Source organism: Camarhynchus parvulus, chromosome 10 (assembly GCF_901933205.1).
Source record: "Camarhynchus parvulus chromosome 10, STF_HiC, whole genome shotgun sequence".
Classification (NCBI taxonomy): domain Eukaryota; kingdom Metazoa; phylum Chordata; class Aves; order Passeriformes; family Thraupidae; genus Camarhynchus; species Camarhynchus parvulus.
This window is the reverse complement of record NC_044580.1, coordinates 6,712,420-6,736,920: the sequence shown is the minus strand read 5'-3', so window position 1 is coordinate 6,736,920 and position 24,501 is coordinate 6,712,420. Positions and strand designations below refer to the sequence as shown.

The 24,501-nt window shown below is 40.5% G+C and overlaps 1 protein-coding gene across 1 annotated transcript in view; it reads right to left on the bottom strand.

Annotated features, from left to right (window-relative positions):
• Positions 1-3,402: 3,402 nt before the first annotated feature.
• Positions 3,403-24,501, bottom strand: part of ALDH1A2 (aldehyde dehydrogenase 1 family member A2) — a 52,856-nt gene continuing 31,757 nt past the window's right edge. The window contains exons 7-14 of the mRNA XM_030955533.1: positions 22,318-22,446; positions 22,074-22,187; positions 13,070-13,172; positions 10,405-10,589; positions 9,509-9,673; positions 8,919-9,076; positions 8,072-8,146; positions 3,403-5,496 (exon numbers count right to left, since the gene is read on the bottom strand). Coding sequence (XP_030811393.1) covers positions 5,424-5,496; positions 8,072-8,146; positions 8,919-9,076; positions 9,509-9,673; positions 10,405-10,589; positions 13,070-13,172; positions 22,074-22,187; positions 22,318-22,446 — 1,002 coding nt within the window. The 3' untranslated portion in view covers positions 3,403-5,423. The remainder of the gene's footprint in view (positions 5,497-8,071; positions 8,147-8,918; positions 9,077-9,508; positions 9,674-10,404; positions 10,590-13,069; positions 13,173-22,073; positions 22,188-22,317; positions 22,447-24,501) is intronic.

The following is a 24,501-nucleotide window of genomic DNA, read 5'->3' as shown; positions in this document are numbered from 1 at the left end:
AGTGTAAAGTGTAAAATATACATGTTTAGGAAGTAGGACACATGCCGTTCAAGACAGGCCTTTCCCATGCTCTCAGACCAGTGCAGCTTCATTTGATGTGCAAATGCATGATGTGTGATCTGTCCTGGCAATGTGCTGCCTGCCAGCAGCACAAACATTTCACAAGCACCCTTTTGGGTTACTCCAGCCTGCTGTGTGCACAGCCTCCTTGGCAACCTCTGCAGCTGGAGCTTTTCTTACAGTCTGTTGCTGTGGTGGTTGCACAATCCTGGTTTATGTAGTGTGTCTCATCAAGAGAGTCCAGGCAGTTAAAAATACCTTGAAAGCATCCTGGAATTGCAGGATTTGATGTTAGATACTAGGATTAAATGACAATGCAAGGAATGGTTACAGTAATGCATTGGGGAACATATCAGTAACGTAGGCTCAGTTGATCCTTAAGGCAGATTGTCCCAGCCTTCCTGGATATTGGCGACTTCAGGGTATTACAGATGATGGCAAAGGCCCTCCATAATGTGTTTATAAATTTCACATGAAATCAGGTGAAAAAAGTGTTCCCTGGAGTGCTTCCTGGCACTGCAGGCACAGCCAGAAATACATGTACTATGCACAGTACAAGCCAGCCTCTGTTATTTGATGAAACTCATCCTAATAACCCATGGAAAGTAACAGTGCAAATGCTCACCATAAAGAAGCAGTGGATTGTATGTGTGGTCTCTCTTCAGTACTGGCTTGAGTGGATTTAAATGTATGATATCAGAAAAAAATAGTTGTGGTCTTTATGATGCAACTGAGCTGTGGAATACCTGTGCTAGTGGGATGAGGCTGGCTTTTAGTGAGGGTTCAGGATGTAAACTCAGCTGGCAGAACTGATCAGAACCAACCATTCTTAGGAACCAGGGGCATGCAGATGTGCTTTTCCTCCCTCTCTAACAGTACTTAGGTAGGGACAATATGGAGCAGCTGTGGTGACTTACCCCAGTTGTACCAAGAGGCAAATCAGCCTTGTGCCTCCCCTCACTGTGTGGGGGCAGATTCCCAGTCCTGTATGTGCAGCCTCTGGGCCTAAGGCATAGATAACCAGGCACTTGGTGCTGAGCACTACCCAGTGCAGCAGCTGTGGCTACACAGAAACCTTAACCTGCTCTGCACCACTGAAATGCCTGAACTTGTGCTGCAGCCAGCTGTAATCATCTGTTACTTGTGTTAACCTTGAATTCCAGCATGTCAGTTCCGGTCCTCGGAGAAAAATTAGGGAAGTGCTTATTGAAACCAGCATCCCAGCACTCCACACTGTGCTGGGTGGAAGAGGGAAGTGGGACCCCAAGCCTCAAGAGCCTTAGTAGTAGCATATTCTAGCCACACTTGAGTCATGTGAGATTGTACCACTATTCTCACTTTAGATTGATCTATCCTTATAAATGGCCCAACTTCATGCTTAAGCCCCGTGGTTGCTTCAGGAGCTCCTGAGCTTTCTGGCTGAGCCACACACAGTTCCCTGATACCTGTGCACTGTCAGTGGACACAGAAGATACAGTGAAGATACAGAAAGAATTATAGACTGCGTGTTTAATGAGGACAAAGGAGGAAGATGGGTTTAATGCAGCTGTAGTCTAATGTGCTGAGAGAAATCTATTTGAATGGGTTGGGAATGCTGATGGCATCTAATAGCCACAAAGGCTTTTCCTGCTTCCTGATAGATATAGCACTGTGAATATCAGTCATTGTGGTATGAAGTTGTTAGGAGAAAAATAACTTCCTGTGTTGACGGACTTAGCATGCAGTAAATGGAGACGTATGGATACAAATGTAAGGTGGTAAATGTAGCTCTCCAGAGCTCTACGTGTAATCATGCACAGTCATAAGTAAAAAGTACAGTGCATTGCTTGTCTTTGACTTCCTCTCTAGCTCAGCTGGTGCCCTGGATTCAGTGTTATTATGGTTCTTTTTTTCCAGGACAGAACAGAGAAATAACAGGGTGCTGTGACACACAGTGTCACTGCATATGCAAGGCAAGATTTTTCATCCTGGCCTCTGTGGGGAGAAAGAGCAAGAGCATTCTCTATAACAGGGCACAAATAAATCTGTGAATGCTATCCAAGTAGTATCAATACCCACTGCTTTGTCTGAAGGCCACAGAACTGAAACTTTTTGCCTTTCTTCACATCCTTTTCTAGAAGAAATGCACAATTAGTTCCAAACTCTCTCTTTACTACGCTTGTACACTTATATTGGTACATTCACTTTCACTGGCTGGAACTTTCCTCATTTCACTAGAACACACTTGTATTCAGTGGGTTCCAGAACAGCCTTCCTTCCTTTGTTTTGTTTTCAGAAAAGGTCTCTATTACTTGTGCCCGTATGACTGCTTGGAGTGCTGAGACAGGTGGCAAGTGGGTCAGAGAGATGGGGAGTATGGAAAGTGCTAATTGTCCACCCAAAGTCCTACGACAGAGGTGTCCATGCCACTTGTTAAATAGAAATAATACTCTGCTTAATATAGACCTGATATTCCAGACTTTCAGGAACAGTGCTCCTTCCTAAGAATGCAATTTCCTTCCTATTATTGAGTTTTATTCTCTTTTATCCCATCTGTTCTAGTCAAGTTACTTCATTGTGATTGCCTCTCCAGTGTTGATTAAACCAACTGGTATTATTTTGTGACACTGAGGTGTGACCATTGCTTGCCATACAATGAAGTAGCTTGGCAGTATTAACTGAGTAGTTACTTTACCTAAATAGGCACCATTTCAAAAAGGAATGCAGTTCCTGGCAATGAAAGTAACCTGGAATAAAGGGATTGCTTGAAGGAGAGCTATATAGTACCTGGCTATGTGAATTCAGTCTGTCCTTGTCCCATTTTAGCATTTTGAAATCAAAGTTGACTATCTCTCCATAAAATCTTTGAGTGATAATTTATTAATCTCTGTGAAACATCTACGAGAGAAAGAAAATGCATCATGATTTTTTAAAACATTATCCAAAAGTCAAGCTGGGATGCAGCAGTTTGCAAGGGTGCCCCACTGGTTTTGATGACTTCAGACCTGCCCCAATAGCTAAACTTTATGACCATAAGGGTGAAGATGAACTTTGACTATGACCTAGATCTGCAATTCACAAGTGTTTTCATACAGCTGCAATAATATTCCAGAAAATGTAATTGGCCTTTTACTTCATTCACTTTTGCAAATGAAAATAAAGCTACTGTGAGAGCAGATCTTTTGCTAAGAAAATATTTTTTTTAATATTTTTATAGCTCTGTCAACAATAAAGGAGTCTCACAGTCTAAAGTCTTTCTCTAAACCTTTTTAATGGAAAAAACTTCATAGAAAATATCCTTTTACTTTTTTAATAACATATAACTATATACATGATTAAAAACTGTAACAAAAAGCTGCAGGGACTGGAAAAATGTTTTGTTGGATCCATGCAGATGGTACATCTAAAAAAGGATTTCACAAATCCATGTACATCAAATGGAGCTGCAGTGACAGGGTTGAAAAAAAATGGCAACTCTATATTATTTACCTGAATGTATTGGGAATAAAGCACAGACATACAAAATACATGAAAAGAATACAAAAGAGTACATGGTGTAAATGCTGTAAGCACAGGAAGTTTCTTTTTTAAGCAAATAGGAGAAAAGAAGTAAAATCTCCTTTTTCACATTTTTATATTGCAGTTTAAAAGATAACTAATCTCTTACTTGCTGTATTTTGTTTTTCTTCACTCTGACATACGCTACAGTAGAAGTATATGGCATTTGAATTTAACAACTCAGGAATACTTTGATTTGTCTCCATGTCTGTGAATGTACTATCAGCTCTCAATAACGACATGTAGACACATTGCTCAAAAACACATACACAGTTTGACATGAGTTACAAAATACTGAGGGCCACCACACTACAAAGTGCTGGAGACTCTTGTCCTGATCCAGCAGTATGTTGAAGGACACATACAACTTCAAATCTAAGAGGGATTCCTCAGAGACTAAAGGAAGTTAAGAACATGCAGAAGTTAGTTTCTGATCAGGGCTGGAGTTTGAACAGTTCATACCATAGGAAAACTTACACCTGAGGCTGTAATTCTGTCCTTACACCTCAGATCCTGTAGCTACACTCTGTGGATTATTTACTGTACTTCTAAAAGAGATTTTCTTAATCCTAAGTTAAAACATAAATGAAACCTCTCTAAAAGAATCTGGGGAATTGATGAGTTCTGCAGCTGAAAAAAAGACAGAGATAGTGTTTAGTTTATCAGTGATAGATTTGAAGAGATTCTGTAGGCAGGCTGTAAATACCTCAGTTCTGAAAGAACTTCCTTATCTTTTTGTCCTGGATCCAAAAAACCCAAATAAATGAAAGCTCAGTACCAGGCAGTAGCATCACCTGAGCTGCACAGGCATGGTGAGGATGGCAAGACATCATTTAGTAAAAGCTGTAACAAGTACTTAATGATTCCCAGTGTAATCACAGGCAGTTTAATAGCAGACAAATAAATGGAGCCTGTGCGTGCATATATTTGTTTAAAAAAGAAAAAAGGTGAAAGCAACAACAGTAACAACAACAACAACAACAAAACTAGACAAGCAGTGAAAGCTAAAATATTCTGTGAAGCCTTGGAATCTGTTCCTGTTCTCGTTAACACCCACCCACCCTGTATGGCCTTGCTCTTTTGGCAGGCAGGTAAATCCCTTCAAGTTCCTGTAAGTGAAGGAGGACTTTTTGCTTATAGCAAGACATAAAGTAATTACGAAAATAAGCTTTGAAATCCAAATTGCTGTGAGCCATGAAAGCCAAATCTCACTGATAAGTTTTTGGCTTTCATTGGCCATGCAGCAGATTGATTCCTTTTCCAGTCTGACCTCTTTCTGTGGGCGTGCTAATTGGAAAGTTGCCACTATACCAGGTTTGAGGCCATTACCATTCAGAGTTCTTTTATTTTTTAAGAACATCAATGACACTTGTTTGTGTTGTTCATTGCTAGTGTTCTGGGTAAAATCTGGGTTGTAGAGCCCTGATTGAAACTACAATGTCAGTACAAGGCAGGTCTGTTTGAGAAGGCAACCTGAAAGCAGTAAGACTTATTTTGTTTATTTAAGGAAGAGATAAATGTGTGTGTGTGCATGCATTTGCATTTAACAGTTTTATAGCTGGAACCATTATTAAATGATGCCCAGTAGCAATTTTATCTCATTAAGATCTGTTTTATAAAGATGTAACGATTCTCAGGAGAGTTTTATGAAAACATGCAAAGTTGGTTTGCATTACGTACTCAGTTATGTGCCCAGTATGTATGTTGCAACTTAATTTCTTAAATATATATTGTGTAACACTTTTTATTCCTGAGTGCTGGTCTCCATAAGGAATAGAGAAGGTTGGCATCATGTGCTCTTCTGCACAACACGGTCCTCTGTAATTTTAGGAGTTCTTCTGAGGGATCTTTATTGTCACAGTTTTAACTTCAGAATATTCTCTCAATCCACATTCACCCCTGAAGAAGAAATTGCAGCATCAGTTTATACCAGGTATTGTTTATCAAGAAAAAATCTGTGATGAATGCTAAGGCAAAAATTTTTCAAAAGTTGAAAAGCTACACTTGCTGAATAGGAAGATGGGTTATGTCAGACATTCAGGTCAGAAGAGTCAGTGTGTGCTCGGTTAAAGGGCTCGGTTGTCTCCACAGCCCAATACAGGCAGCAAAACCATCCTATTCCATGGCCACTCTGAGTCTGCTGAGATTGCACTTTGGTGTCAGAGTGAGAACAAAGGCTGTGTCTGTGAGGAGGAAGGAGCCCATGAGTCAGATCTGCATGGTGCTGTCCCTTGATTGTGTAGGTGTGAGGGAGGGGGAACAAAATGCTTTCTAAGAATAAATATTACATATTCTCTTCATTCCCTCAGTCCAGGAGAAAAAAAGATAAGAGATTTACAAGTCCAAGCTGTTCTCCTGCTTGCACTTGTTTTCCAGAATGCAGGTGTGCAGTGCTATGTCTCAGAGCTATCCATACAATAACAATTCCTATGACATTAAAGGAGAGTTCTGAAGTGGAATGGCACTTCCTTCCTTTGAAGACATTTGGACAAAGGCCAGAATTTTGGGGAGCTCTAATATAAAATGGCCACATGTGGCTATCTGGGGTGAACCACCCAATTTTTATTACAGGATTTAAATTTTACATCTCCCAGGTAAGAAGGTTTAAAGAAACACAAATGAGAAAAAACCCAAACTTCATGTCTTCTAGACCTCTTCAAGGATACAAGAATATTGTAAGTAGTCTTAATGCAATCAGAAATCCCTGTGTTGTGTACTCTACCAGGATGCAGATACCCTGCTACCTTTTTCAGGAGTGTAAAATGAGCATAACAGTTCTCGACTTGGCGTTGATGTTTTGCCCATGTGTGATGATAACCTGTGAATTGAAATGCAGCACCAGAACCAGAACAAGTCCCAGATAATGCAGTGCTGGCACAGGCAGCACAGTGGCCCCGTTATGATCTGCCTGTAATATAGTGTCACCTTAGCAATGACACACTTATGTGTAGACACTTTTGTTTTCTGTAACTGCCCAACTCAACATTATTTATGCTGTAAAATGTGTGCCTTAAAAACAAGAATGTAGGAAACTGGCATTTTAATAAAAAGTATGCAGGTATTAATGCAGGGTGGAGGAGGTGAATTAGAAGGTGATATCTGATCAAAGAGGTTCTGAAAGGAGTAGAATAATTACTCATAGGTAGGTTTTCAGGCATCTTTGTGAGATGGAGATTATTGCCATTCCAAACATTTATTGTTTATGATGAAAACTTTCAAAGCTGTAGTGGGAATCAAGTGTGTAATTACCACAGATTTTTCCGTGAGAGCTGGGGTGCTGCCTGGGTTTCCCCCTTTTCAAGAGCTCTGCAACATTGATATGTGAATATTTTGCTTGCAGTTGAACCTCCCTGGAGTCAGTGGGGTCACCCCTGGGTGTCAGGTTACTCATGAGCTCTATCAAGCTTAGTAGTTTTAGAATATTTTCACAATGATAAGAGTTAGATGACCTGACATATTTATGCCAGTGTGAGATCACCTCATAACTCATGAATGTGAATAGTATGAATGTGTTATTCAAAGTACTCCCTAACGAGGGAAAATACTTCAGACTTCATAAAGCTTATTTTATAGATCAAGTTGTATACTTCAACATATTTAAAGTTTTAAAGAGTTTGACCTTACTTTAGTTTTACTGCTGAGTTTGCCATTAGCCATAAGCTATTTTGAAAACTTAGGTGAGACATATCTGGTACACATACCTCCTGCACAGAAATTAATTGAATCCCTGGTATGTAACCCATCTGGGGCTGATGCAATTGCTAAACTTCCTTGTGATTGTAATGAGAAGGAGAAACTGGTAAGACTTTAAATTAGGTACATGGGACAATATTTGAGCTCCATTTCAAAATATTTGGCACTTAGTGCAAAATGGAATGTCAGAAAGCTTTATAATGGCAAGTGGATTTTTTCAAAGAGGTGTAAACACATTTGTTTCCTTCTCTTTGCCTGATTTCATTGTTTAAAAACCTGCAAGCTGATAGCTTTTTTATAAAATTCAAATGCACCTGTATTAATAAATATAGTGAAAACTGAAGAAAGAAAAGGAAAAACTACCAAGATAGGCACAATACATGTCAAAACAACTCTGAAACAAGTACACCAAACCAGTCAACAAGCAATCAGCAGCAGCAGAGTCTTTCTGAACAGTGATGCTTAATATGGCTAAAAAAACTTTCCAGAAAACAGGTTACAAGTTCAGAAAAATACTCAGAAATTTTCTGTTTCTTTCAGGATGAGAAGATAATTCCAATAAATTAGTTTGCAATGTTAATAAAAAAAAATTTAAAAGGTGGTCTTACAATGCAAATCAATTGCATTTAGAACCAGTAATGATGATTAAAGGTCACCTGATATTACGCCCTGATTCTCAGGCTGGAATATTCCTGGATCTTAATTTGCATGGAAGCATTCACTAATGTTTATAAAGTTGTAGAGTTGAAAACAATTTAGAAAGCAGCAGTGGAATACTTACATCTCTCTCCCATTGCCAGACATTTTGAATCCTCCAAAAGGACTTTGGGCATTTAAGGCATTGTAGCAATTTATCCTGTAACAGGAAGAGGCATTAGGTCCAGCTGCACTGCCAGAAAGACCTTTGGATAACTCAGAGAGAGGCTGAAACTTGTGGAGCTAAGGACACTCTATACCTCTTAGTAATAACAAACTTGTTTCATGTGGAAAAGAAATGAGGGATTTATGCTACAAAAACAACAATCTGCTTCTCACTCCTAAGGAGAATTGGATTTGACCTGTGGAGGCAGGAGGAGAGCACCATACCCTTGGACACATCCTCAGTAATGAACTGTTAATCTGCTGCCAAACCTCAGTGCCAGTTTATAACAAAGAGCTGTTAGATTTGAGTTTGCCCTTTTTCTCCCTAATTTCTTGCAGATCTTTACTCAGGTTTGACATATTAAATTGCAAGCTACTAAACTCTGGAGTTGGCATTCCCATTCCTAAAGACTGGAGAGGAGGTGTCCCCTCAGTTCCTTAATGTTGTAGAAAGTACAATCCTGTGTGCCTTTGGTAAGCCCTGCCAGGTTTCCTGTGCTCCCCAGAGGGGATGGTTTGCCCTGCTTGTTCTCAGTAAGGCTGCTCAGCAGTGGCTGCTCCTGGGAAGGCAGGTGCTCTCCAGCTCCAGCAGCATTCCCCAGCACTGAGCAGCTACAGAACCCCCCACTGCTGTCCATGGCTTGGCCAGTGATCCACCACTAGGATGGGCTGCATGAATATTCTTAACAAAGGGTGCAAAAGTGAAGCGAAATCATGACCGTGAGTCAAACTCTTTTATTTTCAAGAGTGGGATAACTTCTGCTTACCAGACTGTCCCAGCCTGCATTGCTGAAGAGACTGTCAGGGCCTTGTTTATGTCATTTGTAAAGACAGCAGCTACCAGCCCAAAATCAGAATTGTTGGCTCTCTCTATGACTTCATCCATGGTTTTAAATCTCAGTATTTCTTGAACAGGCCCAAAAATCTGCAACAAAGATTAAAAATTAATAAACTACCCCCCTCAGAGGCATTTTATTCTTGTTTTATTCTGCTTTCTTAATTATCTTCTCTGTTCTATTATACTCTTTAAAATTTCCCACAGCAAAATTTAGTGATAAATAGTGATAATATCTGTAAAACTGCATGGATTTTCCAAAGCAGGTGCCTCAGGGGAACTTGTCCATTCTACCTACATCTCCTCTTTGATATCTGAGACCTTACAGTCAGTGACAAAAATGGAGCTTCCTTACCCAGCTGATGTCACTTGCTATGTGCATAAGGAGTTCTGAAAAGATTTATTATTTTTTTAATATGGTCATGATTTTCACTCTGAAGGTTTTGTCTTAGGAATTAAACAAAAGGAAAAAAAGTAATATTTAGGACATTTTACAAAGATCGTGCCCACACATGTGAATACCTCCTCCTTGGCAATCCGCATGTCATCTGTTACATTGGAAAACACTGTAGGTTCAATGAAGAATCCCTTTCTTCCCAGCCCCTTTCCCCCACATTCAAGTTTTGCTCCTTCAGTGATGCCACTTTGAATCAGTTCCAAGATCTTGTTGTATTGTTTTTTATCAATCTGAAAGAGAGAAAAAGCTGTTTGATGTGCAGACCATGTACTCGACAACCAAGTCCAAATAGGTGTTTTTAGACAAGTCATTTTCCAGTGAATCTATTCCTGCTTCCATTCACTGCTCTCTGAGCTGCAGACACCAGAGATCTGCAAGCAGGTGCTGACTGTGACCTCAGACTTCTTAAGATTTAATAAACACCTTATGTGTGTGGCTTAACCCACACTCTTGCTAAACAATCTACTTTACAAACACAAAAAAACCAGATCGTTAGTTTTTGCCCCAGATTAATGTCCTGAAAATGTTATAAGCCCAGCTGGTTATTAGTGGCAGGAACATTTTCTAAAGACTTATTTCTGATTATGCTCATCTTCTGCTTAGAATTTCTGGATATCCAAGCACAGTTACTGTTGTAGACAATTCTTGACAGTTAAGTGCTCAAAGAGACTTTTAAGAGCTTCTCACAGTTTACAGCTGTATTTTGGGGGCTCAAGATCCAAATCTTGCTCTTAAAACTGGAAGGCAAACATTGATATTTAAACTGAGATTTTTTTATTTAACAAGAAACACCTCAGAGCTGCACAGCTTATTTACTCCTTTAGAATTTTAATCTTGAAAGCATGTATCATGCCAGCTACCCTGGACCTTGAGTGTTCACTCAGTATGACTGACCTCTGCCTTAGTGGAGTTTAAATACTTCAGGCATCTCCTGGGCTGTAGAGATGCCCTAGTCCTTTACCTGTGGACCTTGTTCTGTAGTTGGGTCAAAAGGACTCCCCACAACTCTCCTTTTTGCACGTTCTACACTTCTTCTGACAAACTCTTCGTAAATCGATTCTTCCACGTAAATCCGTGAGCCTGCAGTGCAGCATTGGCCTTGATTGAAGAAGACTCCTTGGTGAGCTTGTTCCACAGCATAGTCCACTGAAAAACAAGACAGCATATGCACTGGAACAAATGGGCAAATCTGCCTTTGCACCAGTGCTGTGTGTATTACACAGTGCCACATTCCCAAAACTTCAATAGGAGCATTTGGTTAAATAAAACTAAATCAAGAAATCCAGTAGTTGTGTCAGGTCAGAAGTGAGGATGATTCCCACTGGAAAAGCTAAGACAGGGCCTTGGCAGTCAACAGGAGTAAGGTACGCAAGAACAACTTCACCAATGTTTTATATCCAGCAACATATCCTTCACCAAGTAAAACCCTTAAGGGAACATCAGAAGCAGGATGTGCCCCACATAAATACATCTGACTAGGTCACTATATGAGAAGAAAATCTGTGATCCCAGCTTGGCAATGGGTTATTAATACTTCATATGGGAGAATTACAGCAAAACAAATACATGGGTAAATTTGACTTTGATAATGGCAAGACCTGTCCTTCCCAAAAAGCCAGATGCTTTTTCTGCAACATAGAAATTTCCTCTTGGCCCATGCAAATGACTGGGTAAGGCCTTAAAATTATAGGTCTGTTAAAGAACAATAAACCCTTGATTTCTACTCTAACTTCCTTGGAGGTACAACTGACACACTGTGTCCAAGCAGGAGAGAGGATCTGGTCATATTCAGACATTCAAGGCCACATTCTTACTTTGGGTGTAATAACTGACTAGACAAGAATAATGAATTAATCCCTAAACAGTGATGCCCTACAGCACTGAAATACCTCTGTTACCAGTTGTAGCACTTTGGAACATTGGTTAAAGTATAATCTTTTATGGACTAAACAAAGCAACAGTGCTTTAGTTTCAGCACATTCTAGACAACTCTAACAGAAATGTCTTTTTATGCCCTCAGTGTGGTCTTAAGAAAAATTATATGGGGTGTTCCTTGGACCACAGTTAAATTTTCCCTGGCAGCTCCATGGAGATTGAAAGCACCAGTGGATAGCTGTGATTAACTAATGTTTCTTCTCTATTGTTAACAGTTTTTCACCATGAGGGGCTCTAACCATTCTTCTCTGTTTTTTTGGTGCACTAAACCTTCAACAGCTTTATCATGCTTTCTGCTAACTTTTGGCACACAGTGTTCCTCAAGCAGAACAAACAACTCCTTTGGAACGGTGAGCCAGTTGCTGTTTTTAAATAATCAAAGCTTTGAAGTTTAAATCTTAGGCCAAATACTGGAAGTTGTAATTGTGGGAAGACCAGAGAGCAGTTGTCCTTTCCCCATGGAAGGTCATAACACAGACCTGCCCTAGGCACAGGTCACTCTACTGGAAATGTTCAGGTGTTCAAATGTGAGTTAGCAGGTGAAGGATGTTTGAGATGTAGTGATATCTGGTGGGAGGTGGAGATGAGATTCTGGGGTAGAAGGCTGGAATATCTATGTCTGGCTCCAGCTGACAAAAGCTTTTTTAGCTTACCAGGATGATTGGCTGAAATTTCAGTCCTTGACTTGGTAAAGCATTTCTTTGTAGAAAAGCTACTGGAAGTTGTCAAGCTTTCCCTAGTTTTTCAGATATTGATATGTTTTGAAAATGGATACAGGATTGTAACCATCTCTTGTAATTGCTATTCAAAATCATTCTTCACTATTCACTTCTCCCTTTTAAATGAGACAACCAAATCCTCTATGTGTCTATTTACCGGGGTTGCAAAGTTCTCAGAAAGGGCATTGAGTACAGTGTGCCTGCAGCCAGCCTGAAACAAGAGCTCAGAGCAAGGTGTGAACCATCTCATTCATCTTAAGGGGTGTTAACTTCAAAACCTCCTGCTGACAATTTAGATATCAACATTGTAACTATTTCGGTGCTGATCATTTAAGCAGAAACTTCCAGTTTGTGTTTATATCCTAAGCTAAACAGCTGTCCTGTGCCTTCTCAGGTGCCAGAAATCTCAGCTGCACAACATCAGACATCTGCCAAAATTTTCAGCTCCCTGCAGACAGTGTCAGTGAGGATATTTCAATACACAATTCTTTAGTAGTGAAAATTTTAAAAATGGAATAATATCCCTTTACACCTACTTAACAAAGGAATACTGCACTGACTAGATTAACAAGTCAAGTGTACATAAAAGTTGTCCCTTTTTATAATTACTTTGAACCAAAAAAAATCACAGAATTTCCAGATTTAAAGCACTAAATCACCTTGCTGCAGAGCATAAGAGGGCAAATGTGTGTGGGACTAACTGTGAAAAACAACATGTCTATATGCTTGGTTATAACCTTTTTTCTGCTCTCTTGTTGACTATGAATCTGTGGGTCCAAAAGTATTGGATGTATTTCATAAAAGATAGCACATCTTAGATCGCGTCTGTAAGATGGAAAAGTGCCATTAGATACAGCTGTATTGCTTCACTTCACTTTATGTGAAAGATGTGCCCTAAAAACAGTTTTTAAAAAAAGGAAAAAGACATCATGCAATCATGTTTTTAGCAAAAATATGGAAGTGCTGACTTACAATCAGCATCTGCGAAAATAATGTTTGGGCTTTTCCCACCCAGCTCCAGTGTAACTCTCTTCAAATTACTCCTTCCAGCTGCTTCTTGGATCAGCTTCCCAACCTGAAAGGAAATGGAGACACATTTTACAGGGAATGTAGTCATACAGTTCATTTTAACAGCCAGGGTTGGCTATCAGTAGAGCAGAGCTTTAAATAATCCAGCAGGTTCTTCGTTCCAAGCATATTCTCATCAGTAGTGGACAGATTTCCTATTTTTTTTCCTAGAAATTGAGAGGGGATAAGGCACAGCACTAAGTTTGTGTACCATTCACCCCTATGCAGCTATGCTAAAATAGCTTGGGGCTTTCTTTGAGGGCATTTTAGGGGGGCTGAACTAGAAATTTGAAATGGATGTGACTACAATTACTTCCATCCAAGCCACTGACATGCTCACAAGGCTTAATACATCAAATTCTTATGGAATCATCTTCCTCCTCTGCAGGATTAACAGCACAGAGCAGAATACTGAGTAGGCAAGAAGTTACAAAAGCACCGTCCCAGACCTGACCCATAGCTGCACTACAGATAATCTTAATATGGGTTGAGGAGGTCAAAATCACCTCCAAAATGTCTTTGTAGATTGTGGGGTCAGCTGGAGCAGCCACAAATTACAGATCTCACCAATGAACATGAGCATAGATTAAATGGAGTAGCAATCTGACAGCTACAGATTTGACATGCTTCCACATCAGCACAGTTGGAGGGGTAGCTGTGCTCCTTGGAAATTCTCCTCTCCCTGGATCAAAAAATCCAAACTAGATCAGCTTTTGTACAGTTGTAGCGTAACTGTGACCATTTTACAGCTAAGGAAGAAATCACAGGTAGATTTAGGCTCCTACATGGTAAAACACAGGACTAAAAATACCTATTGAATATTGAGGAGCCTAAGAACCTTGGTAAGTGCTTTATTTTAACTGGGACATGTTTTAATGTCACACAGAAAGTTAGAGGTGAAGTGAGATGGGAGTGAGTCCAAAGCTGGGCTTTTTTTCTCCATGTAGTACTCTGGTCTTTCTGTTTTCTATTTCTAAAGTTATGTGAGTGAGATTCCCTGCAGCAAGGGGTTAATGGCTGAGGAGCTGAACCTCTTAGAGAATTGAAGGCAGTCTGCTAGAGAAAGTTATGTCAGCACTGGAGTAATCAGAAAGCAAATGAAACAGAAACCAGGGCCCCCAAAGGAAAAAAAAAAAAAAAAACAAAGGAAAAACCTCACAGGATAATGAAGGAATTGTGAACCACTTCATGTACCTTTGTGATTAACTGTTTATCTGGTGATACCGCAGTTGAGTGTGACTGAGGTTTTTTCTTTTTTAAAAAAAAGAAAAAGCTTTTTTTCTTTACCCCTGTATTGATGGAATGGAGTGTTGACATTATCATGAAATTCCTTGCATATCCCCTTAATTGGAGCTGATTTTATTGCTATGTTTGACTGACAGCCAGAAGTGAACCTGAAAAAAAAGGATCCTTTTTGCCTTCCATCCCCACCACATACATCGAGCACGTCATCTGGAAATTCCAGCCTCTCAAACTGTGCTGAAAATGTACCCTGGAAACCAGAGTTCTGTGTTTATAGCCCGTGCCAGCCAATGCCATTCACACCCTCACTGCCTTGAACCTCCCCCTCTCAAAGAACAACAACCAGGTATTTCCCCTCAAAAATTCACAAAGAGCAGGACAGACCAAGAAAGCCAGAGCAATGTGTCCAGCCCTCATCTCCCTGCTTTTTACTTTAATGTCAAAATGCTTTTGTACATGTAAGTAAGGACGTTGAAAGCATTCCATGCAAACAAGTAATTGACAATTATGCAAGTCCAAGCATAGTACAGGGTAAATATTCAAGTCCAAAGGGCTTTGAGACAGTGGTGTTAATTTGGAAAAGTGTAGTCGGAGGTATTTTTAATACAGGGAAGTTGTCAAGTTTCCCAGTAAAAACTTAATAGAAGGCTTCACTGTGTCTTTCCTGTTAGAGATCAGCGTAGACATCAGGATAGTGGGGCTCATGCTGCTCAGCATTTTTGTTCACTGTGCTCCCATTGTGCCCTGTGCACTCACAAGTTGAGAAAAGTCTCAGCGCAGGCACCAGCACCGTGGTTATTTAGTGACAAAGGCAGCCCTTTGTGAGTGGCCCTCTCTTTATGGAGGAAGACAGCATGAAAGGGATAAGTGATAGTGTTGCAATCTGCTGCCTTTCAGGACACGCTTCCCGCGGCGTCTCAGCTCCATCCCTCAGCTCCCCATAGGCAGCACAGCCCGGACAGGGAAGGCTGGAAGAGAGGACTCCCCCACAGATAATGGAGCTGTGTGATTATTCAGCAGGAATGTTGGCAGAGAAAGCCCCGACTCCCCAACCTTGTTTTGAATAGGCTTCAAGATTGATATCAGGAGTATCCCCGGATCGCTTGTGAAGTACCAGAACCTTGTAAGCTGCATGGAGGGTGAGGCAGATGTAATTTGGTCCATCTCAAAGAAAACAATTTGTTATGCAGACCAACAAAAACAAAGATTAAAAAAGTAGTTTGAGGCACTCCTGTGCAACAAAGCTATTTGAAGGATAGTCCTGGAAAGGTCTGTTTCTGGACTGTCAATGATGTGACACTGGGCAGTGAGAATGTATCATGATCTAAAACATTTTATTGTTGTTCATTTATGCCTTCTCTATGTGAAAGTTTAATGTTTCTTTCAAGAGGAGGCTTAAGCAGTCGCATTTTAAGTACTTTGTGCAAAAATTTAAAAATGTTTGTTGCCTTTCATGTTCTCTTAATTTTCTGTTTTCAGACAGAAATCTGTATTTCTAAAGGGTACAGGTGGGTTTGCCTGTTACTATTAGAGCACTCAAAGTCTCATGAGTCAAAAGCAAACCTCCAAGATTTGTGGTACTTCCTCTTCAGCTCTGTCATTCAGAATGACTGGGTTCTCCTTTGCTCTGAACCTTCCTTTGCTCACACACAAACAGTAAATCATCAGGGAACACCTGAATATGGGGGAGCTGCAGTCTAGCTGAACAGCAGGTCATTTTCTTGACACTGCCACAGACAAGACAGTGAAGGGAAGAACTGCACAGGGAGATGTATGGATTAAGATATGCCATGAACAGTGCAAAATATGGCAGAGGAGATATACATCATCACTTAGGCATTTAAAATAATATACTCTATACCTTTCTTGGGACGTTGAGAGAATATCTGTAGGACATTAAGTGGTTTAAGTTAAAAGAGATTAATTAAGTTTCCTGGAGATGATGTGACCAGACAAAAATTTTCAGTGTTTTCTGGAAGTACAGTTTTCTCTATCCAGCTATTGAGACACTGGATGTCATTGTTTTGGCAAAACCCTTAAACCCATGCTGCTGCTCACTCAGTTTGCCTTATTTTTTATGAATTCCCGATTATATGCAAAATCTTTCTGACAAGCATTTTAGAGCCTCCTGACATGTTCAGGGTGTGTCTCCTGCAATGACAAGCGAATTTGGAATACTGGCACAAAGAAGAGCAGCTTTATTTGACTGTGCAATGCCCTGTGTGAGGAGCAACCCTGAAAAGAGCATACTGAATAGTGCAGCACAAGTGAAAAGGCAGTCCTAAACAGAGATTCCTGGACAGAATCCTAAGCTATAAATGGCTCACTTGTTGCATAGGTTAAATCCTGGCCCCATGGAATTCTGTGGCTAAACTCCTGCTAATGTCGATAGGACTGATACATCATCCTATTTGTACTGGGTTTAAGAAGGTGATTCCTTTTGATATGCATCTTTTGTAGGCAAAGAGGCACCACAGTTGCCCAGGAACAGCCTCCTAAATGCTACCAAAAACATAAGGGAAGGAGAAGGGAAACAACTTCTTCTCCTTCAGGAGATACAAGTTGGCCAAGATAGGATCCAAAAGATTCTTCAAGAGCAGGAATGAATGCTAATGTAGCCCCCCTAAATCCTTACACGGGGCATGTGTGTAGCACCATAAGCTCACAGACTTCTCAGAACAGGTCAGATCACCTTTAGGGTTCTTACTGCTAAAGTAGAAAATGCCAGGTTGCAATTCTTCATGAAGCCTAAAACCAGCAAGAGATTGTGTGATCCAGAAGAGCTCACACAACCCACTGCCTGTGCTGTAGGAAGACATTCTGTCTACATCATGCATTGGGACATTCATCTCACTTTGGAAATGAAAGGAGAATCCTGCTGAGTAAATTAGAATCAGTGGTAATACAGCTGTTAGCTACAAACATTTGTTTGGCATGAATCAATCTCAACTCTCCCGTAGTTTGCTTTGATGGTCTCTCTAGTATCTTGTTGACTAATGATGAGATCATGGTTTGTTAATCTAAGTGCATAAAGAAAACATTCTGCCAAGCAAAATGCAGACTCTTTTGCTGGGGTTTATTGCAGTTGTTTATAGACCTTTTGTTTACACAGGCATCCAAACCAATTTGTTGGATATTTATTTGGGTTACTCTGCAGAGCTGCCTGAACACAGACCTGAATCCTATCTTAAATCTGTCTGCATTTTAATGGGTCGTAGTTTGAACAAAGTGGAAACCAGCCACTTAGGATACATTTCTTGTTGGCCAGAACTTCAAATGTTTTCTGTGCTATCTATAATTCTCATCTTGAGAGCATTTAACAACTGGAGGGAGTTGTAAGCCAGTCTGATTTGGAGGTTACACATTTGGTTTTAAACAGAAGTTATTAGAACTCATTAAACTTTTGCAACAATCAAAATACAATTTTTATCCCAGGCAGGGCTTTAAATCTGCATTTTAAAATATTTATAACTTCTTACTCTCCATAATAATTTCTAATTTTAAACCCAGAACATACTGCCCTCAACTATTCCCTGTGTACCAGGAACTTCAGGGTACACCATCCCCACACCAGTTCCAGTTCAGGTGGAGCACACAGGGAGCAACTTGGGCAGACAGCTCTCAGCAGGAGAATGGCTGTATTTGCAGTTTTGAATGGGAATAACGGCAAATTAAGAGTAAACCAGCTTCTGATGGCTGCTTTTCTCTGGTGTTTGAAGGCCTTTCACCTTTTTTGCAAAGCAAAATTCCTTTAGAGAATAAGAAAGTAATATGAAGAAACTCTTTGCACTTCTGGTATGTGTAAAAAATTGTCCCAGCATCAGCATTTATCTTGGAAATACATAAAGCCCACTGTTATTTCACTGGACAAGAGACTTGTAGAACATCTCCTGTACTTCTGAGCACTGTAGCCTAACAGCAGACACATGGGAATGCCAGACATCCTGAGTTTGGACCTGTTTTTAAACTCAGAAATTGTAAATTGCTAGTTCTAATTAAATCGTTGCTAATATGTTTTTTTAAGGAATTCAGACAAGAATATGTGGAACAGTGAAGCTGAGGCAGAGAGGGGCAGTGCAAAAGGAAAAGGCACGTACAGTAAACAACAGGGATAGGGGACACAGCTGAGCTTTACCTCTCCCATGCTCCCAGTGAGTGGGAGCTCCACTCTGCAGCTCGGGACCAGAAGGAGCAAGGAGGAATTCAGTAGGATGTAATGAGATATGTACATTGATTATGGACTTTCAAGGAAAGGTAGGAGCAACTGTTAACATGGTCATAATGGCTGGAAGAAAGTTTGGTTATGGCAGTTTAAATTTCATCTGATTGTGGAAGATGAGGAAAAAATGTGTCAGTGAAGCCTGAGAGGAGATTGCTGTAATTAAGGAGGATCATGGATTAGCCCTGGTTGACTAAAACCAACACAGTAAAAATAAACATTTTGGTTAAAATGCCTGTACCAAACAGGCTGCTGAAGAGTGAACCAAAGCAAGCAGAGAAGCCAAGAAAGCTACTGGAACCTAAGGAGGCACAGTGCTTTAGGTGGGCTTTGATTTCTTTCAGTGTGACAGTTGTCAGAGTGAAATCCATAGCCTGCCAGGTGTTTGCAGAACCCTTCCCCTTCCAAGTGAGCTGTGGAGGGAAAAGCTCTGGGGTCCATGTAGTAGGGGATTGGGAGAGGAAGATGATCCATGGGAGAGTGTTTCATAAGAAGCAGATAGGCTGAGGGATGAAAGAGTTGGCAGACTGTTCTTCTAATATGTGCAAGCTAACTCATAAAAGGAGGGGCAGCAGGAAAGATGGAGAGAAGTGAAATCAAACAGCAGTGGCATCAGAGAAAAAGAGCTCTTTATGCTTTTTCATGCCTTATTTTGTGTGTGGGGGCAGGGGGAGTAAGTAGCAGTATTTTAAAAAAATTCAGAGCACCTGAGAATCTAAAACCCAGAGAAGAGAGTGCACTCTGGATAGCTCTAAACTAGAAATCAGAAGCAGAAGTTGAAAGTTATTTCTGTGTTGTCATTGCATGGGCACAGGATTGAGGCCTCCCAGTCATCAGGAGTGTCGAGAGGTACTGGACCAATGCACAGGTGGCAAGGCCATTGGCACAAGGAATCCAAGTGTCCACATGCACCTCTGGGTGTGTGCAAGTCATGGATTGTCAGAAGCTGTGAGGCTGCAGCAAGGAAAGGATCACTCTACACATGGATCACTCTCTTCTTCTGTGAGCATCTGGTACTGGTCCTGGTGCAAGATAAGGTGTGAGGCTGGAGGGTTCTGTGGTGTGCCTGTGTCAGGCTTTATTGAGGGAAAGTTGTGAACTTGGCCTTTTGGCTTGGATTTCTATGGATTGAGTTCTCCAAATATTGGAACATATTAGCATTCTTTTTTTTTTTTTTTCTGTAGGAGGAGCACCCTGTTTTCTGCCTTTCAAGAAAACTGCAGAAAAAAGATAATAGCCCATTTTTGTGATTTTTACAGGCAAATGGAGAGTTTTCATTAGCTATATGTATACTTCAAAGGTAAAGAACTTATATAAAAGAACCTCATCATAGTGAAAACTTGAGAAAAACCTGTGCTTCAGAATCTCTATTTGAAGATCTTGGTGCTTGTACTGATAGATTTTATCATTAACTTGCCCATCATGAACTGCCTTAACTAGCACATGGATGCAATGGAGGAATGGAGTTAATACCTGGTGTTTATACACCTAATGGCTATTGGAAATCCCCATCACTGGAGTGTACAGTTGACATGCTTCAGACAAGTACCAGAGAGACAAAATATTTCCATTATTATTTCACTAGAAATTGAAATCTGCTTTGGGGGAGTCAGAGACTCTAGTCCGGCTCATATCAGAATGTGGTGTTTAAAATGTTACAATGTTGACTTGCTGTTACAAAAATTCAGTGTTACAGGAAATCAGAAACAATATGGAATAGTTTACACTAACTCTGCATTAAAACGATCCATCTGTTCTTGCTTTAGGTTCTTAGAGAATTGCTTTTTCATCTCTGTAATGCTTTTCACTTCCTATTAGTAAGGCTTTTAAAGGTAGGCACTGAGTTAGTATAAAACCCACAGCTTTTGAGTTTAAACGCCCATTAAAACTAAAGCTGTCTGGAACTACAATAAAAATTTATTTTGGCTACAAGATACAACTTTGAAACCTAACCCATCTGTATTTTTCCTCTTCCAAACAGTGCAACATCCTGTATAATAGAATATTTATCTTAAACAGAGACCACATATCTTTATAAAAACAATTGTTTCAACTTAATTTATGGGGGGTAATCAGCTCATATTAAAATTTTCAGTATTCCAGCATGCTAATCTTAATTGAATACAGAAGATGTAATGACTAGAGTAATTCCACAGAATAATCTGAAATCTGATGTAGCCATTGACTTAGAATGTAACCTGTGTACATTAGAATCTGAAGTTGTCATTAACAAACCATGTGCAGGCATATAGTAATTGCAAAACACCGTGTGTGCAAATTAGGCATAGGACTGCAGCTACATTTTACTGGTAATTTAGGTTTGTGTGTGACTTGCAAACTCCATTACAGAATAATTCCACCAGAATAATTTATTTGAAATAATTGAGCTGGTCTCTGCAATCCTTGCGCCCACCAGGGAGATACCCACAAATACCTAGCAGGGCTGCATGGTCAGTGAATCAAAAAGCAAATTGCCTCACTGTGGAGAGCAGGATCCCTGGGATGCACAAAGCCTTCCACTGCCACGAGTGGGACTCAAACGTATCAAAGGGAGACTGGATCCCTGGGGTTTAGCTCCCTCCATACAATAGTTTGTCAGATTCTGAATTGAAAAGGGCTGGGTTTAGCACTCTCTAAATATAACCAGCCCTGAAACTCCCACAGAGATTCCTTTCTGTCTGCCTTCAGACGATGAGATAAGGCCCCTTCTCCTGTGACTTCAGTCTGGAGTACCTCTGTCATCCCCACCCCAACCCTGATAACAGCCAGCTTGGCACATATTTGAGAGCAAGATGTGATGAGAGTTTTGGGGGTTAGTCTTGCTGTAGATTGCAGCCTTCATCTTCAGAGTGAGCCTCCTCTCTAACATCTGCAGCATAGACTCCTAGCAAGGCATTTTGGCATCCAGGAGACAACTGTCTCCCTTCATCCTCCGGCCAGTTTCTTTCTATCATTTTGGGAACTGAAACCCTTAGACAATCTCCTTTTCTCCCTGCATTCCTTCCTTTTCAGGCCTCCTCCTCATCCTCAGTGTACTTGTATGCAGCATCAAAGTTGAAGTATATTTGCACAGTTTGCTCCCTTCCTCTCCCTTTCCCCCAAGTACAGGAGGATACACAAATTATGGATGTTAAAGCAGCACTTATGTGTGCTGTGCTATACACAGGATGTTCTGCCTACTTGCATGTGATTCACATCCTCCTAAGCCCACAGGAAATCCCAGCAATATTTTTCCAGGCATATCTCCTGTGCTGAGGTGCTGAGCACAGCAGGGGCTGGAGGAAAGGAGCTGCTTGTGCTTGGGAAGTCCTGTGGTACATAAGTTTAGCTGGGAAGCACAGACCACTGTTATTTAGATGTAGCTCTTTTACCCAGTGGCAGTAAGAAATGCAGCACAAGGACTGAAGTATTTATTCATGTTTTACAGTAATGTGTGAATCCTCTTACCTCAGTGGATCCAGTGAAAGCAATTTTATCAATGCCAACATGAGAGGCTATGGCTGCACCAACAATTGGACCGAATCCTGGCAAAATATTGACAACTCCTGGTGGAAAGCCTGCCTGTCAAAATAGGAATGAATGAAGGTAAGCATGACTTAGGAGAACTGTTAGAGCACATTAAAGCAGGCATGTGCTGGTGGTTCCCTCCCCACAAGGAGAGACAGACATCACTCCCCTCAATTATTCTTACCTCCTTGATGAGGGCACCCATATAGAGAGCACTGAGTGGTGTTTGTTCTGCTGGTTTAATAACTACTGTATTGCCACAGCACAGAGCTGGAGCAATCTTCCATGCAAACATCAGCAGGGGGAAGTTCCACTGTGGAAAAAAAAAAGTTGATAGATGGAAAAATATTGCCGTGGTGTTTTGTTTTCAAGATGTCAAGCTGATACCTCACTTATTTCTCAGGCTGATCCTCAACATAAATCTTTCCCAGCACAAAGCAAGGATTTTTTTTTAAATAGCTGCCATTAAGAAAGCAACAACAGTGACTTCTTAGTTCTTTCTCTCCTGTTCAAAGAAATACAACCCCCACCTGCAATCTCCATAAAAAAAAGTTCTATGTTAATTTTTTAAGTCACAACTTTTAATTTAATTTACTGTTTTGCTATTGGCACTTTTAATTCCCCCATGAAAATAGGTCTTGCTTCTGATACATTTGGAAAGAACTGTTCATGTTGAAGCAGTTTTGGATGTAAATTTCATATCCCATCTTAAGATATAAAATTTATACTCAAAATTATATAATCCTTAATTGATGGAATTACAATAAAAAGTCCATAAATGTCAGTGTTCAGTCAAAGCATTTAATTTTCTTGAAGACTTTTTACTGAGAAATCTATATGGAAGACATTAAAAGGACAGTAAAAAACAAGTTGAGAAATGCTTTGCTGCTATAAAATTTTGTATTGTCATTCATTATAACTTCATTGAACTGCAGCAGATGATGTAGTGGATTATATTAATATAGTTCAATGCACAAACATGCCTTGGATAAAGATAAAAGTAACAAGCCTTTTGCACCAAGGCCTGATCCTAGCAGGTTAAGTGGATAGTCCTGCTGATTTTAGTGAAAATGTCAGGGTAATAAAATAACTGTGTTTTCACAATCACACTTACAAATGCATACAACAGTCTCTTTTAGAAGGAGAATAGCAAATATCAGTCCCAGAGTCAGCCACTGGCCGGAACGTGTTGCTGCCTGATGCATATCAGCTGCCACTCTCAGACATCTCTCTAGCCCCTGGCTAGCTTGAAAAAATACACAACTGTCTTTCCTTCACAGAACACCCAATTTTTTACTCCCTCTGTTGTTTATAAACTCCGGAGACAAAGTGATGTTTTAATTCCATCTCCAGTACATAAACCTGGGAGGGGAGCTGTCGGGCCAGCAGTGTGCTAACAGCCTGCACTTCTAATGGCATTGCAAGGAGAGCTCACAGCAGTTTTATAGGGCACTAAATAGCCCTGTTTATGCTACAGCACTGCCAAAGAGCACGTTTTGATGGAAGCTGGGATGTGAAAGAGGATGAGGAGTTCAGTGTTAGACTTGCTGTTTAATTTTATTTTTGAATAATGTATTTGCTCAGGCAATGGCCAAGCACATGCAGCAGCCTGGGCTGTCCTCTGGGACTGGTAGCGTGGAGGAAATACAGAACAGATCAGCAGTGGTGTTAGAATAGATGGATATGACAGCCATCCTCAGGCTTTGGAGAATAAAACTGAGGGAAGAGCAAACATGTATGGTAGATGGCTGGGTACCCCGAACAAAGGTTTACACATCTAAACTGAACAAATCCTGCTTTTGGCATGATCCTCAGCCTGTGGCCAAGTTTCTTCAGCAGGTCTGTCAGTTAAGCTCAGTGGAACAAGCATAAGAAATGTCCAGCAATGCTGGGGTTAGGTGTTGGGGCTGTCATTTAGTAAATGCTCATCCGTGTGCCTGGCAGAGGAACAGGGACAGAGCTGTGGAATCTTTCATTCATAAGGACCAAGTTGGGAGAGTGTGTAGGTGTTTGCAGGACAGCTGTAGCCACAGACTCTGAGCCATTGCACATTTCTCTGGGTTTCTGCTGAGTGCCAAACACAAAAGCCACCATTTAACAAAGACATGAAATAGCAACAAATATAAATAGGGGAAAAGGGCTGTACATTGCTAAAGTAATCTTTTCTGGCTGCTCCTCTTGTAATGGAATTGCTCTGTGTTTCTGTTTAGTGGCTTGGTGGTAATGCGAATAAAATAAAAAATCAACATCAACAAAAAAATTCAGAGAATGGCCTGATTAGTCCCTCAGTGTTTTGTCAAGCAAAAAAGCTTCCACACAATATTTTAATAGCTGTATGTGAGCCTCCCATTGAAATTTCTGCCAAAGC